Source organism: Stegodyphus dumicola, chromosome X1 (assembly GCF_044657685.1).
Source record: "Stegodyphus dumicola isolate Sdum_Otavi_A_Nest chromosome X1, ASM4465768v1".
Classification (NCBI taxonomy): Eukaryota; Metazoa; Arthropoda; class Arachnida; order Araneae; family Eresidae; genus Stegodyphus; species Stegodyphus dumicola.
This window is the reverse complement of record NC_140780.1, coordinates 50,038,829-50,056,547: the sequence shown is the minus strand read 5'-3', so window position 1 is coordinate 50,056,547 and position 17,719 is coordinate 50,038,829. Positions and strand designations below refer to the sequence as shown.

The 17,719-nt window shown below is 34.1% G+C and overlaps 1 protein-coding gene across 1 annotated transcript in view; it reads left to right on the top strand.

The window, feature by feature from the left end:
* Positions 1–17,719, top strand: part of LOC118195113 (synaptotagmin 1-like) — a 122,457-nt gene that overhangs the window by 90,351 nt on the left and 14,387 nt on the right. The window contains exons 4-8 of the mRNA XM_035366362.2: positions 2,021–2,149; positions 2,510–2,677; positions 3,597–3,770; positions 3,918–4,035; positions 11,802–11,935. Coding sequence (XP_035222253.1) covers positions 2,021–2,149; positions 2,510–2,677; positions 3,597–3,770; positions 3,918–4,035; positions 11,802–11,935 — 723 coding nt within the window. The remainder of the gene's footprint in view (positions 1–2,020; positions 2,150–2,509; positions 2,678–3,596; positions 3,771–3,917; positions 4,036–11,801; positions 11,936–17,719) is intronic.

Here is a 17,719-nt window from a genome sequence, read left to right as displayed (position 1 = left end):
TTGCTCAAAAAAATACATAAGGAAAATAAAGAAGCATAGATCTCAGAACTTTTGAAAGATAAAAAATAAGTAAAATAATAAAAATTTAACATAATGAATGAATATTAAAAGCATGCGATATACCAAGAAGTTTTAAATAATTTTGCTCTTATTTTAGGAAAGGTAAATTTTCCATGTGCTTTTTAAGTTAAGGATCCTTTTTCTGAGTTGTCCAAAATTCAATTTTTTCCCCTTAAAATTTGATTTTTATCATACGTGATAAAATAAACTAATTTTCTGTTACTCTAGGTTGATAAAAAAATGCTATAACAAACTTTAAAAATTTCCCTGAATAAAATCTAGCCTACAAGCAAAGAGTTCCTCTTTTGCAATAATTCTAGTGCTTGCATCATGAAAGATATCGCTTGAAATATCTTTTAAATGAAATGTATCTAGCACTCTCAAGGACTTCACCTGAGTATCTCGTATGGAATCAAAATGGAAACGCTTCTTTAGATGTCTGTCTTGGAAATAAAAATATACTCAGGGTACTAAATATGGTTAATAACAAGGATGAACGATTATTTCAAGTTTCGTTTCCTTCCAATGGTTTTTCTTCAGGATTATGGCATGGTGCATTAACGTGTGAATGCCATTTGTTTCCATCCTTTCTTAGGGTAAGGTTATTGCAATGCATATTATCTTCGCTTGTCATTTCAAAGTGCCCCAACAAAACACCTCAATGTCCCTTTCACCGCATGAAACCCACGCGGTAATGTATAATAAAATTACCAATACATCCGTTGTTGCACTCTCAGCTTGAGCAGTTTTGTCTTAGAAAACTCAAATACTTCACCTTGAAAACTTTTCATCTCAGTGTCGCATTTATGAATCAACCTCGTTGCTACGACCTGATCTTTTTATGGAGGTATCTCCATAGAGGGTATTCCGAATTGCTAAGCGTGCTAACACACTTCAATTGAAGGACTGCTCTGGAATATTTCAGTCCCAGAGCAAGCTCTGAAATAGGTGCATACATGCAGAAATCAACTGCCTTGAAGGGTTTGGAGACAAGATTTAATTTAAGCAGATTTTCGAAATGTAGCTGGGCTTGTCTAGTCCCTTTTAGATCAAGATTGTAATTATAACGTATTACCAAGAAGTGAGCTACAAGGGCTGAAATTTAATGTTATAATCTTCTCTAATTCATTTTTATGTAAAATTTAAAATTTGCTCAATGAGGCAGAATTGTATATAACAAAAATTATTAACATCTAAAATTCCAAGCAAATCTTTAAAAGTTGATCACATTAGTTCACATCAAATATTTTTCCTTGTGGTGTATATTTAATGCCAACATAAATCTGTCCTCCATATCTGAAGTATTATATGCAATGCTGGTAGAAAATGTGTCTTCTAAAAATTTATTTAAAAATACCTACTTATGCAATATGTAATCTATTACATGAAGGAAAACAAACGAAATTTTCCCAATAATGTATCTTGGATTAAAACTTTAATAATCTACATTTTTAAATTATTAATTTGTATTGGAGTATTAGAAAAGAACACGCAAATAATAATTACTATTACATTCCTGCATAATTATTGAACAATTAGTATTCATTAGTTCTGATACAAATAATGAAAAGAATTTTCAATTTAAGAAATTTTGTTTAGAAACGAACAAAAAAACTTTAAACTTATTAGCGTAGAATTGTTTGTACTTTAGTTAAAATAAATTGTAGTGTTGCACAAAAGAAAGACGAATATATTATATATATTACGAATATATAGACTTTAGATTTAGCCCAGACTATTGATATTGCTTCATACTACACATTAAACATAAATAATTAAATTTTATAAAGTTATACCAAGCATAGAATTCAAGCATAATTGTCTAAATAAATTTATATTTTTATTTATATTTAATTAATTTATATTTTTATATTTATATTTTTATTTATAAGTTTTATTTTAATTCTTAACAAAGCGAATAATTTTATAATATTAATGAAAAATTACAAATATGTTACAGGTACAACCAGATATGGAAGACTTGCAAGACAATATGGAGGTCAATGATGGGGATCAAGTCAGCGCAAAGTCAGACCTGAAACTAGGAAGACTTCAATACAAACTCGATTACGACTTTAACACGAGTAATGTAAGAAACCCTCATAAAATTTTGCCTTGAATATACAAGATATGCTTCATTTGTAAGAGTAATAATTTTTAATTCACCTCATAAATGTATCTCTCGTTTATCATATCAAATATAGATAAAAAGTTTTGCCATAAATTCGAATTCAGATATCTCAATCGCCTTCCCCCTTCAAAAAGGGGAGTTTTTCTGTAAATTTGTGTCCATTTCGTGTACAGACTTCTCCATTTGTAATCTCTCTGTTTCAGCAAGTCATTAGTATTAATTATTATACTATATAATCTAAAATACTATATAACTTAATTAATATTCAGTATTAATTACTCTCATTTTACTACTCCTTTACTATTTCTCTTTTTACAGTTGGCTGTTACAGTTATTCAGGCTGAAGATCTGCCTGGCATGGATATGTCTGGAACTTCAGACCCTTACGTCAAGGTTTATCTCCTTCCAGACAAGAAGAAGAAATACGAAACAAAAGTCCACCGAAAAACACTTAATCCTGTTTTTAACGAGACTTTTAACTTTAAGGTATGAAACTTAATACATTGTAATTGTAGATTTGGATATTTTCATTCCTAACATACGCCTAGATAAAAATCCCTTTCCTTTTCCACACTATATCTCGGTAAAAATTTTAAATCATAATAAACATGAGGGCTTTAAACACAAGATTTTATCAAACAAATGCGAGAACTTTCTAGAAGTACAAAAGGAAATATTGCCTTTAACTTCAGACCTAAAAACTCAATTGCTAATTTACGTATTTTAATTATTTTACAAGATTCAGATTGTATAATGAGTTGTAACTAACTAGCTTCTGTGAAACACTGTGCATGGAATATCTGTGTTTCTCAAACTTATAAAATATTTTTAAATATACTGGAAAGGGTTGCTTTTAGCAAGCTAAATACAGTATAATTGCTTCAATATCGCAGATAGCCCTCTTACTGGGTAATGGTCCAAAATTAAATGTTCTGTCATTAATAACGAAATTTTCTTTTGTTCGCTTTCTTTTGCTTACATTGAAAATCTACACCTTGAAACACATTTTTTGCTTTCATTCGTTACCCAATTAATAAAACCGAATGTCTTTTAAGAGTTAAACCTGTATAATCTTGCAAAAGTAAGTCCCAACTTTCCCTGTCTTGAAACTTCATGGTGCACGCTACTTCATGTCATTTGGATTATGCTTTGATACATTAATGACACATACTAATTTCCATGTTAGGAAAATTGTAACACTTACGCAAATATTACTTTTTGTAACATTCTCTTCGTGTTTTCCAAAGTAATTCAGGCGTATTTACTGAAAACTGTTTAAGTTTATTTAAAATCATAATTCGCTTCTAAATATGAATTTCGCTGGCTTTTATAGTTATATAAAACCTTCCTTACAGACTGCTTATCTCTATCATTCGCATAGTCTGCATATTAATTACTTTTTCAGATTCCTTATTCGGAAACAGCTTCCAAAACTCTGGTCTTCGCCATCTTCGATTTTGACAGGTTTTCTAAACACGATCAAATTGGAGAAGTTAAGCTTCCTTTAAATACTTTAGATTTAGCCCAGACTATTGAAGAATGGAAAGACCTAACAAGTGTTGAAGGAGAACCAGGACAAGTAAGTTTCGTAAAACTATAAATTTATATGATCACAACTAATGCAAACTTAAGTATATAAAAATAACTAACCCTTCTCTAGTCTTTGCGTCAAAAACTGGGAAAACTGCAACAAAGCAATAAATTTAGGAAATATTTCTTTTAACAGGAGAACAAATTGGGTGATATTTGCTTTTCCTTGCGCTACGTACCAACAGCAGGGAAACTTACTGTTGTCATTCTTGAAGCAAAAAATCTAAAGAAAATGGACGTAGGAGGACTCTCAGGTATGTAAAATAGTTTTGTCATTATTATAACCATTTCCCTTTATAGAAATCTCTTAAGATCTAACGTGTATAAATTATGTTTTTCCAAATAATAATACCCAATTTTTCAGATTTCTTAGCTCCATAAATACTACAAAGTCATTGTAAAATTATATTTATTAGTATAAAACAGAAACTGAGAATAAAAGTATTTTCCGAAATGATTACAGAAGAGGGAAACTGGATAAAGCGAATTTTTTTCTCCCTCACCCATCTTCTTGTGCTTACAAACTAGCCAATTATTTCATCTATGTACCTGCATCTATTCACGTTTGTATGCTCCTATTTTCTAATCATTCGCGTCTATAAAGCCGTACCCCTGATTTTTTATCGGCTTTCATGGGCCCCTGGAATCAATATGCCGTCGACGACACTCTGCTGGCCGGCGACTTATCGTTTCACCATCCATACACCACTTTCGATATGTGCTCACAACAACTGCACGTGGACAGCCCACCAAACGTGCCGTTTCTGATACTGATGTTCCCAGTTGCCAAGCCATAACGATTTGACCTTTATCAAAATCTGATAAATCAGCTGCTTTTCCCATTTATGTCGCTAATGGCACTATGTTTGGAAACACAATGCATAGCCGCTTTACAAACTCCAACATCAGGCGCGCGCGCATAGTGATTTTGTTCCTGGCGAGTCCATTGTTATAGATTGAGGGTGGTTATAATGTAATAGCTCTTCGTTGTATGGAGAGAAAAAAAAATAGTAATATGTCAAAAGTAAAAATTAAACATGTCCTGCCTATAGCTGCTGGATTGAAGTAAATTAAACTTAAAGCAATCAAAATTAAAATTAAATTGGAATCAAAACAAGGCAATTCCCTAACAATATTAATACTTGCAACTGTGGAAAAGGTCTAACATTGTAGCCAAACATAATCAAATTAATAAAAGAATTCATCATTAGAATAAACGCGAAATATAAAAATGCAATTGGTAAAATAATAAAATTAAAATTAAAAATTAATCTCCTTTGGCTGAAACTCTAATTCAGAACTCATCAGGGGAAAATTAATTAAATTTCAAAAGTCAATTAGTGCGTTTCGAATACATGTTTCGTTCTTCTGAATCATTCAAGATAAAAAAATTAATAAAAGATTCAATTAAATTTTCAATAAAAACTTTAAAAACCGAAAGATCGAATCTCAATGTATCCAGAATTTTCCCTACACGTATTCGATCACTTGGAAAAAAGAGAAAATGAATAAAATACTACATTATGCAAAAATGACTACTCTAAAAAACAAAATAAAAATATGCCTAAAATGCATTGCATGCAAATCCGTCTTTCAAAAGCAATAACAAATTAATGAAGAAAAGAATTTACTTTTAAATCAAATTGTCATTTAAACAAAAGACACATATACATTTAAACAAACATACATATTTATACATGCATATATATATATTTATATATATTTTTTTCATGTGAGTTAACCTTTCACATTTCACAACAGGTCAGATTAATTAATTTTTTAGTGCATTAGCAAGTCTTCCAGCACAAAATTTGGCAGTTTTATCGCGTATTTACAGTTTTTCCAGACAAATTTCTTATTGTGTAGTACTGTGTTACAATATTTCGTGGAGCTACAACTCCTGGTAACTTTTTAGCAAGTTCGCAGCAATGTTCCTACCTACTACTATTCTATATATATATATAATATATATATATATATATATATAATATATATTCCATTCACTCTCCAATGAACTTTAAAAAGTTAAAAAAAGTTGCAAAGTTCCAACCAAGAAATACTGGATATTTTAGAAAAGGTAATGTCGCTATGCAAGTAAGATGTAAACAAGATCTTTGAGTTAAAAGTAATTTTTATGAAACTTGAATAGGAAAATTCAACTTTGATAAATCATCTGGTCAAATACATCGTTCAAAGTGTAAATGGAAATAAAGTCTACTTTCTTTATTAAGAAATAAAATTATTGTGTTCAGCTATTTTCCTTCTTACTATATGTTCCGCACTAAACTGAGGGTTAAATTTAATCTTTAATGCATGCAAAACAAGATTTTGCCCAAAAATAAGTAAAACTACAATTACATTAAAAGAAGAGAAATGATAGACTGATGTAAGAAAACAAATACGAGTTGAATATAATAACAGTGGTACGCAAATTAATGTAAAGAAAACTTAAAATGTAACGCACATATTATGAAATTAATTCTGGAAGTAAATGTAAAAATTAAAAACTGCAACACATAATTAAATGAAAAGACATAATTAAATAAAAGTTAATAATCTTTATGGTCTTTTTCAAGGAGCAGACAAAAGAATTATCAACGGAGTAACGTTTCTGATTCTCAATCTGCAAAAACTGTAATACCAAATTAACTTTAAGTGAAAATTGAAAATAAACGATTTTAATTTTTTAAATGAGTGGAATTTAAAATAAAGCATTCATAAAGCTATAAACTGCTTCGACATGATTTGTATGAAGAACATGTTATATTTTCATATTACAAATAAATGCAAATTAGAAAAAGCACTTCAGATGAAGGTACAAATTTACTACTATTTTATACGTACATTTACTTTTATAATGGCGAAATTTCTCCCCCTGTCCTAAAAGCTAAAAGTTAAGACTGGGCAACGAACTGACTACTGCGTATTGAATGTTCCTTTTCTAAAGAAAGATATTTTTCGTTTGGGGCGGTTTTTCTCATCTTTATCGCAAGCTAACTGAACAAAAAAGTGTTAGAAGGCATTATTTTCTGCGATTACTGAATTGAATGGATTACTCCATTACGATGAAACATGTGGGCTATCTGCCAGTATAAAGAACTTTCTTAGGAAAATGTGCCCAATTTACGTTGCACATGAGAAAAACCTTTGTGTAGTTCAAATTCTGCCTTCCATTTTTGTGCGAAAAACAACTTATCCAATGAAGTCATTATCTTCCTCTCAAAAAATAATTATGCTGGTCTTCTTTTCTGGTAGTGTCATGTTTGGCTATTCTAAGGGCAAAAGCCAATTCGTTGACGTAGCCATCTCAGCGGCAATGGTAACTTTTGATGTAGCTTCGAATAATTTTAACTACATTCCTCTTCTCGGGCTCTGCAATATTTGATTGTGGCCGATGAGGAACCATCTTTAATTGACGTATGCAAAGCCTTGCGCATAGGTCTTCGAATATTTGGTTAATAAACTAGGGGCCGTTGTCTGAGACAATCCTAAACGGTGCACCATAGTTTAAGATGTATTTATTTAACATCGAACACACTTCGAAAAATTATAAGCAATAAAGAACAAGTATCTGTTTTGATTAATGTCACTACGCAGGTATAGGCGTAATCCTATTAAATCATTTGGGAAAGTAACTTTTATGGTATTTAGGTACCCGGCGGGGCTATAATTTACATCGTCAACTAATTGGCAAGTGTGGCAGGACCTGACATAATCTGTAAGAAATTTTTGAAGTTTCGAAAAAAAACAGCCTCAAGCATTATTTGTACCGTTTTTCTAAGCCCTGATGGCCTGCAGTAGGTTCATTATGAAATTCTTGAAAAATACTGAGCCGTAAACTGGTTAGAATGACCGATCTTAATTCATTATTTTCTAGATGTGTCTAAACTCTGGATCAGTTTGTAATTCGGCAAAGACAGTTTCACGAGAGTCCAAGATTTTCGACGTTAACATATTACATTTTATCTCAATACCTTCTTCGTCTGGTTTTATGCATGTTAAAGCATCGGCCCCAGGGCTTTCTTTCAAGGGCGTATGTTTAACTATTAAGTTGTATTCTAGTAGATTTAAGGCCTATCTAATGAGTCTTGGAGGATAAGCTTTTCCGGAGTATAACAGACGCACAGCAGCATGATCAGAATATATTGTCACAAGTACTTTGCCGAAATATACTCTAAATTTCTGTACCGCTCAAGGCACAGCCAACGTTTTCCTATCTGTGGCCGTGTAATTACGTTGTGTTTGGTTGAGAATTGTACTAAAATAGGCGACGGGCTCACCACTGTGCATCAAAACAGTGCCTATAGCGTAATCTGAGGCGTCAGCTGATATTTCGAGATTTTGTCTTCTTCAGGAAATTTTAATATTCGCGCTTAACTGCTTTAACTGCGCATGCGTTTGAGAAACACCAAATTAGCCTCAGCTGGCCAAGAAAACCTTGCTTTTTTCGGTTTAACTTTAATAGCTGTTCGACTATCTTTTACATCTATTTATCTATTTATCTGTCTACAAAGTTTTTTATAAATGTCCCATAGTAAGAACAGATGCCCAAAAATGAAGCTAATATCTTCGCTGTGTTTGGCGACAGGTAGACCTTTTACTGCAGTTAGAATCTTCAATTGGTATGTCCCTTTGAGAAATTTTGTAGCCTAGGTACCTAAGCTCTTTTGCCACGAATTTACATTTGGCCGCATTCACGTTTAAATCTGCTTCTCTTAATAATGCAAAATCTTTATTTAAATCTTTAATGTGATCCTCAATATTCTCACTAGCCACTATTTTATCGTCGACGTAAATAAAAATCGATTTTCCGAGGACAGGTCTTTAAATTATATCCATGGTTCTTCGAAAGGTCGCCGGACCTCTGCACAAGCCAAAAGGCATTCACCAAAACTCAGGAGTGCCTGATTTTGTTATGAATGCGGTTTTTGGAATGCCCTCGGGTTTCATACCTATTTGAAAATACTCCGAGGAAACATCTAATGTCATATATATAGTCGATTTGGTTTTTCTTATGATATCTTCGTTTATACGCAGTGGATAAATGGCATATTTCGTTAAACTATTTGGATTCCTATAGTCAGTAGCAAAAGTGCCAAGCTTTAAAGTTTGTTGGAGGAAGATTATTCTTTTTCCGGCTTAACATTACCGGACTAGCATACGGACTACTGATGGGAATAACTATTTTATTTTTTAACATTTCTTCAACATGTTGCCGAATTATATCTTCTTTAATTTTACCGTACCGGTATGCCTTTGCTGTACGAGGGGCCGTTATTTTTCAATTCAATTTTATGTTGAACCACTTGAGTTACGCTCGGTTTATCAGAAAATATATCACTGAAATTTCTTACTATGCCTTCTAATTTCTTCTTCGGGTTCCAGCTCCAGGATGGGTGGTTGTGCTGCTTCCTCGTGCTTGGCTTGTATCTGTGGTTTCGTTTTTACTCCTGGAAATCTATTTGTGCCCCTGTCGTTTTAAGGAAGTCCATGCCTAAAATGACTGGAGCCTGCAAATTTGTAGCAACGAAAAAATTGTCTTTTGGACCTTGTTTTTAACTTGAACATTTAATGTGGCCTTTTCCTATACAAGCGCAATTTTTGCCCTGTGCGGCAATAACATTTGCCGCACAGGGTGCATAAATTTTCTGCACTATACAATAGACATCTATTTTAATTTTTGCGAAAAAATTTCTCAAAAAACAAGTTTGCTTGCGCTTTTGTATCTAACACGGCCCCTGCTGGCACATTATTTAACAAAATTTGAATAACCAACAAGGCCTACGTTTTTATGACCACTGCATTTAATCGTAATTTAAAGGGATTTCTATACAAGAGGTGTAATTGCACCTTCATTCTATCGGCACCCCAGATTAGTTCCACTGCGGTTTCTCCGCCCTCTGTTTTTTTTATCCTGCGGCTTACTTTGGCGATTGCAAAAACTTTCCCCCAATCGTTAAATCTTCGCGTGTTTTCCGCTACCCGCCTACGAAACTGTCCGTTCGATATCTGGCCGTAATCCTTCTGTACGCATACTTTCGGCCACTCTACTACTCGTATATTCAAATTTGACCGTCAGCTCAAAAAACTGTTCTAAAGTGCTGAGGTTTCTTTGTTCAATGAAATCTTGGATCTGTGGTAATAGTCGAGACAAAATAATCTGAATAATTTCGCTATCGGTCTGTTTCCCATACAGTAAATTAATAATTTGAAGTCCTCGAACTTCCTTTGATACTTTCTGAATAATTCAGCTTCTAACTTCGCCGTCTTTGACTACGAGGAATGCTTTTACAAAGGCGATTTTAAATATTTCAAATGCGTACTTCTCACTGCCTGTTTCTCCTAATAAAAACTTACCGATCCCTTTTTACCAGCTTAAACCTTGCCTCGTAGAACGCTGGTAGCTATCGTTATTCTTTGAACTTCTGGGATCGGGTACAGTAAAAAGGGTTGCCCAGCTGTTCCAAAAAATTCGTGGCCGATTTTCTACTATCAAATATTACTGCGGCTTTCATGGAGGCTCGCATTGTACCCACTAAGAAGCCAAACCCTTCCATAGGGTTTATTAGAACCGGTGGGGTCTGCAAAGCTTGTAGGGTTTGGAGAAGGTGGGCTGGTCCCGGACCATTGGCTCGAAGATTTTCGGACTGCAGCGTAACGTCTATTATTCTTCGCAAGCATACACTGCTATTACGTGAAAGTTTGGGTAGCAACGTATCACTCAACCTCGAAGATAAATAAAACAGGGAAAGAGTGTAAAAGACCGTTTTATTAAACTCAGGGTATTTACAGACGGCACGGACTTGCGTGCTCACAATTTTACCAGCCATTTGTGGTGAGGAACTTAAAGATAATGCTAACAATTAAACTGAAAGATAATCTAGTAGTTCAAAAAAAACATAATTTAAACCAACAGTTTGACTCAGGAACCTACACCAGCATGATATTAATTTTGGCGGCAAGAATTCCGCCGAAGGATACGAAATTCAAAATTTAAACAGCTGATAGAAGAAACAACGTGCACACTCAAAAGTGAAAACACGCTCTGGCTAACCTTTTCGTTACTTCAGTTTAAATACACCCTCGTTCACCTATCTGATTTAAATCCTGGCGGGGAAACGTGAGGGAAGCCAGAAAGGACAGAAAAGGCTAACAAATTAAAATAACTGTTAGTAAAAATAATATACCTCACAGACTTTAGCTCTTATAATATTAAATTCAACATTGCATGATAATACCCCAATCCAGAAACCTCATCGTATTGTAGACCAGAAACAAAAAGAATTATTTTTAAATTATTGAATCATGCTTTTTGAGAATTAATTGATTTTGAGAATTTTTGAGCATTTGAGAATTAAAAAATATTATCACTTATAATGCTTTCCATTTGTACCAGTATGTTGGCTAGTGATGGGTTTGGGTTTAGGTTCAGATATTGGATGTGACATGGTCCTTACTGACTATAATGTCTTCTGAAATGCAGCACTTAAATATGTTGATCAAAAAAAACCACCTTCAGGCACTAATCGTAGTAAAAGAGCAGACAATTTGACCTCACCTTCCTCTTACATAAACCCTGTTTTGCTTTGCCTAATTAAGTAATCCAGACCATGCGATACTTATCATTCATTTCATTTGATGTATAAATTGCATACCAATTTCTTCAACTGTAATAATACGTAAGCAAGTTTTACTATAATCTTTTTTCAAATAAGTCTAAGCAAAACAGTTTAAAAGGATAAACTAAATGAAACAAAATATATAGTGAAACCTCTTGCGGGTGATCACCTCTGAACAATGGACCAATATTTCTGAGATTATGGTCGCCTTTCTACTATGATAATTTCCATAGAACCCCCAAATTGTCTGAAACCATGAGTGATCACTTTAGAGAAGATTCGCAGTATTTTTCGATAGTATTGAAAAAAACTCTAAACCCAAAAGTGAGCAAGAATGTAGCAAGATATTTGCTCACTTTTGCTTTTAGTGGACCTTTTTATATTGATACTATTCCTTACAGATCCATACGTTAAAATTGCTCTGATGATGAATGGAAAAAGAATCAAGAAGAAAAAGACCAGCATCAAGAAATGCACATTGAATCCATACTACAATGAGTCGTTTACATTTGAAGTTCCTTTCGAACAAATTCAAGTAAGTAATGATTTTTGTTAACAAATAGTTTATTTTCGAGATAGTAAGGAAAACAATACGAAAAGCTATTGATTTTATGGATACCTTTTTAAGAAAGATATCTAAATTAATAATTTTATTTACAAGAAATTTTGGAGACTTTCAAAGTTATCGCTTTTAAAAAACGTTTTCCCCCCTTACTATTTTTTTCATTTCAGGTTCAACAATCTAGTACTACATGTAAAAATATCATGCTTATCAGCAGTGTTAGTCACACTCTTAATGGATAAAAGTAAATGTGATGACAAGTGGTAATGGTTTTACATGGCTTCTCCTTAGTTTCCGTAATCATACTTGTTATGAAAAGAATGATATTTATTCTAGCATCCTTTAACACTGCATATTATATTGTGTAGTTCAGCTACTTGTGAATTCCTTCGTCACTTTGCCATCGCTTTTGACGATTATGTTAAAAACGAGAGAATCTCTTACTTAAGCCTACTCCTGAAAATGTTTAAGCCAAAAATTTTATCCTAGATTTCACGAGAATAAAAGAAGGTACTATAATATTCAGTAAACTTTAAATTATTATAATTAGTAGCACAGTATGTAATGTAATCACAGCCCGAATGATGACAACTTAAAGACTAAATATAAATAAAATGTCCTTTAAATTTGAAATAAATATTCGTCTAAAGCAATTTATTCCTTATTTGTTCAAAATTGTAAATTCATATTATGAAAGTCTTCGTCTCAAAACTTACGTAAGAAAAGAAATTAAGTATCCATAAGTTTCTAAGAATTTTAATAACCTGTACTTATTCTTATCATTTGTAAGCACACCAGAATTACTTTTAATAAATAAATGTTTGGTAACATTTTCATGAGCGGAGTATTGTCTATTGTCAAAGAGCAAATTCCGATGTGAAAAACTTCTGTCAACCTCTATGTATGTATTTATGTGTTTAAATGAATACGAAAAGCATTTGTGGGCTATTAACACCTATGGACGTTACTGGAGCACACTTGAAGACAGATTCATTTATACGTATTGGGTACATGCAAATGTTCTCCCGGTTTTAGGTCTGCATATGGAAATGCAAACAAGACTAACTGTAACTTTTCTAGGACTTTGAATAATCATAATCATGATCAATGACCTCTTGCCATGTTTCTGGTATGTGAATCCCACGCCGATAAAACTTCTCAAGTCTGAAGCTGAAGGTAAGGTAATTTTCGTAACCTTATCATGAAAAGTTTTCCAGTAAAGGAGCTAGAAAAAGGTGGAAGTCTGCGGGACCAAGACATGGGAATTTCGTGGATGGGCTAAAACTCTTAATTGAAGTCTAGTAATTTCTGACGTGTCATCACAGCAGTATGTGGCTTAGCTTTCTCATGTTGATAATAAACCATTAGAGACTGACAAGGCTTAGGCGCTTTGACCACAATGAATTTTGCACTCCGTTCAGCTGTTGGAAGTAAAAGGTTGCATTAATATTTAGGTTAGGTAATGATTAGGTTCCGGTATCTCCGAATAAATTATTCCTTTCATACCCCACCACAAGCTTAAGAGCACGTTCTTGTTTGGACGTTGATGGGAAGCAGTTCAAAACACGACACACAGTCCTGTGACGCTTCATGTTCCGATACATAACACTTCTCACCTCTTATAATAATCCGTGTCCAAAAGTGATCATTTTTATCCTGTGAAATCAATGAAACTCACGTCATGACTCGTCCCTCTCGATGGGTTTAACTCAGCTGATATAGAACCCAGCGACTGAACTTTGTGGTAAAGCTAAGTGTCACAAGACTTCTTTTCCCTGCTGTTCTGTTTACATGGAAGGTTTTCGCTAATCCCTCTACAGTTGGATTCGGACTGACTGTTACGGCTCAGACCAAATCCTCTTCAGAAAATGCTAGGATGTTCAAAACGTGGTTGACCTTGACAGCTTCCGTAGCCATTCCTGAATTTTCGAAACCAGCAACGACGTGTTCTTTCGTCAGTTATATCCTCACCATACACTTGAGTAACGTTGCGGTAGGCAAAGCAGCAGTACAGCCCTTATCGAACTCAAAAAGTAATCAGTGTCTGATGTGTTCCTTATTGGTCTCCATTTGACTAGCACACCACTCTATCCATCTACGAGCCTGTAGTCCCCACTTACTGTCTGCTGCTGGTGCAGTGTTCTCCCGATAATATGACAACCGATTCCAATGGAACACCATCTATAAGGTCTGGCTAAAATATTTTTAGACTGACTGAATATTAACTGTCTGAAAAGGCGCTATCTGTTTGCAACAAATGGAACTGTGTAGAGTTCTACTGCTAATTTGATTATTATAGTCTAATAATCGCTTTCGGATGAGTTGAGTTGTTAAGGAAAAATTATAGTTTTGTGTTTGAATGTTATTTATGTTTATAAAAGAACCGCATTTGGAACGGAGGTGTGCGATAAAGTTTTATTTTAAAAGCTGCAAAACTGAACGCTTACGGCGAAGAGTATTTGTCGCGGTCTATCGTGTTTTAGTGGTTTGGTAGATTTCCAGATGGCACAGATGACGAAAGAACTAGACGTCGTCGCACAAACCGAACTGCCCCGAACACCGAAGCTGTCCGTGATGCGTTAAATCAAGATCGTTGATTAACGATTAGAATGCTTGCAGAACATTTAAACATCGATAAAGAAACTGTACGTATAATAATTAGTGAGGATTTAAAATAAAGGAAATTGTGTGCACGTTTTGTTCCGCATTCACTCACAACAGAACAAAAAGATGATCGGGTGGCGGCTTGTCAGGATCTTCTTGATATGCGAAATCGCGATTCAGACTTTTTCAAAAAAAATCATCTCAAATGATGAATCGTGGCGCTTTGTCTACGATCCAAGAACGAAAAAACAGAGTGCAGAGTAGGTTGGCCAAAGAAAGTTCGCTTCGAAAAATCCAACGTGAAAGCAATGTTAGTGGGTTTCTCCACCCCCCTCCTTTGAAGGACTGATTCACGAAGAATTTGTTCCTGAAGGAAAAACAGTGAATACGGTGTTATGCATGGGAGTATTAGATCGGCTACCGAAACGCATGGCACGTGTGCATCCGGCGTTTCATACAAATAAAAGCTGGTTCTTGCTGCATGATAACGCGCCGTCCCACAATGCAGCTGTTATTCGTGCGTTTTGGGAACAAAAAAAAAAAAAATTAACTCTGCTACGCAACCCACCCTCTTTTACCGGACTTATCACCATCAGATTAATTTTTGTTTCCAAAATTGAAATTAAAGCTAAAAGAGCAGAGCCATTCCAGCACGCTATGAAACGGCTTGCGGATCGCGCAGACCGGTGTTTAACTTCACAAGGGTTATATGTAAATTAATTGGTAAACAAAAGATTTTATTTTTCTATTTTTCTTATTTGTAAAACTTTATAGCCAGACTGTATTACGTCAGAACACCTTCCCCAGAAACCTATCACAAAGGGGGTAGAACTTTTACACGTACCCAATAATTAATCAGTCAAAATGTTAGAATATTTTTCAGTGTCAAGAAGTCACCATTCTCCCATTTTGGGAACGTATTTTGATTCTGCAAGAATAAATTTTTCAACACATAATCTGGACAGGTTTTGGTACCTCAATTGATTCTTAGATTAAATTTAATTAATTCTTAGATTACGATATATTTAAATCGAATTTTAATATTTAGATTATCAAATTTTTACATGGAAAAGCAAATTTTAACTTCGCCAAAGATGTCGCTAAATTTAAATATATATATATATATATATACACACACACCAAAAAAAAAAATTTCTTTGTGAAAATTATGTCTTTCTCAACTCTATCTGAAATACACGAACAGCATTTGAAAACAGATATTATTGCTCTAAATTTTGTAAAATATTATAGAAGCAAGCGAACATTAATTTTCTCAGCTCCAGCAATAATTTGCAATATTATAAAGGTGGTGTGGTGTGGTGTATTTAATTATGGCAAAGCACACTAGGGCTATCTGCCTAAGGGGAGGGATGCCTTCGTGGAGGACTTTCTAAGGGAAACTGGCTCGTATACGCGTTACACATGGGGAAAACCACGAAAACGCCCATGCAGCCAGCCCGTTCGCGGGTTTCGAACCTCGGACCGAACTACCAGTGTTCAGCGACTTTACCGCTCGGCCGCTGGTGGGCCCAATATTATAAAGGAATTATACACTGTGATCACATGTTTAAGACTACACCAAATACTCATAAAATTACCATAAGAAAAACATTAATCCTCTCAGCGTTACTTTTTTTTTTTTTTTTCTTCTGAAATTTAAAAGTTTTCCCAAATGCCATGAATAAATAGTGCTTTCTTACTTATTTAAAAATTATTTTTTGTACCTTGACTCCTTTTCTTTCAGTATACATCCAACCCGAAATCAGATGCATTAAAATCTGGCAAAAATTTTCATGCGTAATGAATTAGAAAATGATCCTTCTATATAGAATTTACATCCATAATGCTGAGAGGGTTAAATAAATAAACAAGGAATGAACCCAAATACACAAGATTAAAATATGCACAAAAATCAAACAACAAAATATATTTACATAAATTACAACAATGCTGTTGTATATTAGTCCACTTGGCCATGACGATTTATCACATAACTGATATGTGGTTGAATGCTTAATTTCCTCAATAACTTCTGAAAAAGCTATTTTAACCGTACAACCTGGTTCAATTACCCTACCAAGAACACGCCTATCTCTCTCTCTTTCCCCCCTCTATTACCCATTTGGGCCATTTATTTTTATTTTATTTTGTCCCACCTTTTCTTCCTAGGCTTTCGAACTCGTATATAAATGTACGAAGTTCCTTTTTATTCTCTGAAATACGAAATTGCCTTTTTTCTATATACCTTTCCTTCGCACCTAAGCTTGATTTTTTCCTCCATCGGAGCAGAAAGACTTAGCGTGTGCAAAACAAGACATCTGTCTACTTTGTCTGTCTTACCACGCCTATCTATATTAGCTGCTTACTCAATTGACAGAAGACAGTTTCTCATCTTTTACATGTCACATTATTTCATTAATATAAGTTTCTTCAAAGTGTAGATTCGGTAAAATATACTTGTATAGTGCCTTTCTCCAAAACATTCTATTTGTTTATATAGCTTTCTGAATGGATACCTGATAACATTAGATTACCACAACTCGCTTTGTAAAATTATAACTTGTTGAAAATGACATCTGAGATACCCCTAACCTTTTCTTTGATGTTTCAACACTTTGTATATGTTTGTCTCGTTCAACATGCTGTATGACGGTAAATCTCTTTCAGCTCCAAATTTCCCTTAACTTTGCATTAACAAAATCATTCCATTTGTGAAAATACCTTGCGGAAAGTACTTTACTAGTTTTTGTAAGAGCCAATATTTGTACTTCGGCAACTTTTAAAATAGCCAACGAATTGCTTTTTAAACTGAAAGTGAAGGTGACTATGACAAAAAATGCACCCTAAAAATACAGTCAGAAAACAAGCTACGAAACCTCTCCTTGCTAGGCAGTACGTGAAAAGTTTAAAATATCAAAAACTGCAGGCTACTGTCTTTTATATCTTAATTCTGTTGTTCAGTTCCGTCCCTCCATGTCTGCCTCGCACTGAAGGCAACGATGATTCTCTTGCCCATTACTGTCCCCCTGGGCTGTATGCACTGAGTATATTACTGTTGCAGTAACACTCTGAGGAAACAAAAACACGGGCCTGGTGTTCCAGAACCTGAGGAAAGATCGTTTATACGGTCGGACTAAGGGGATTGGAATAGTT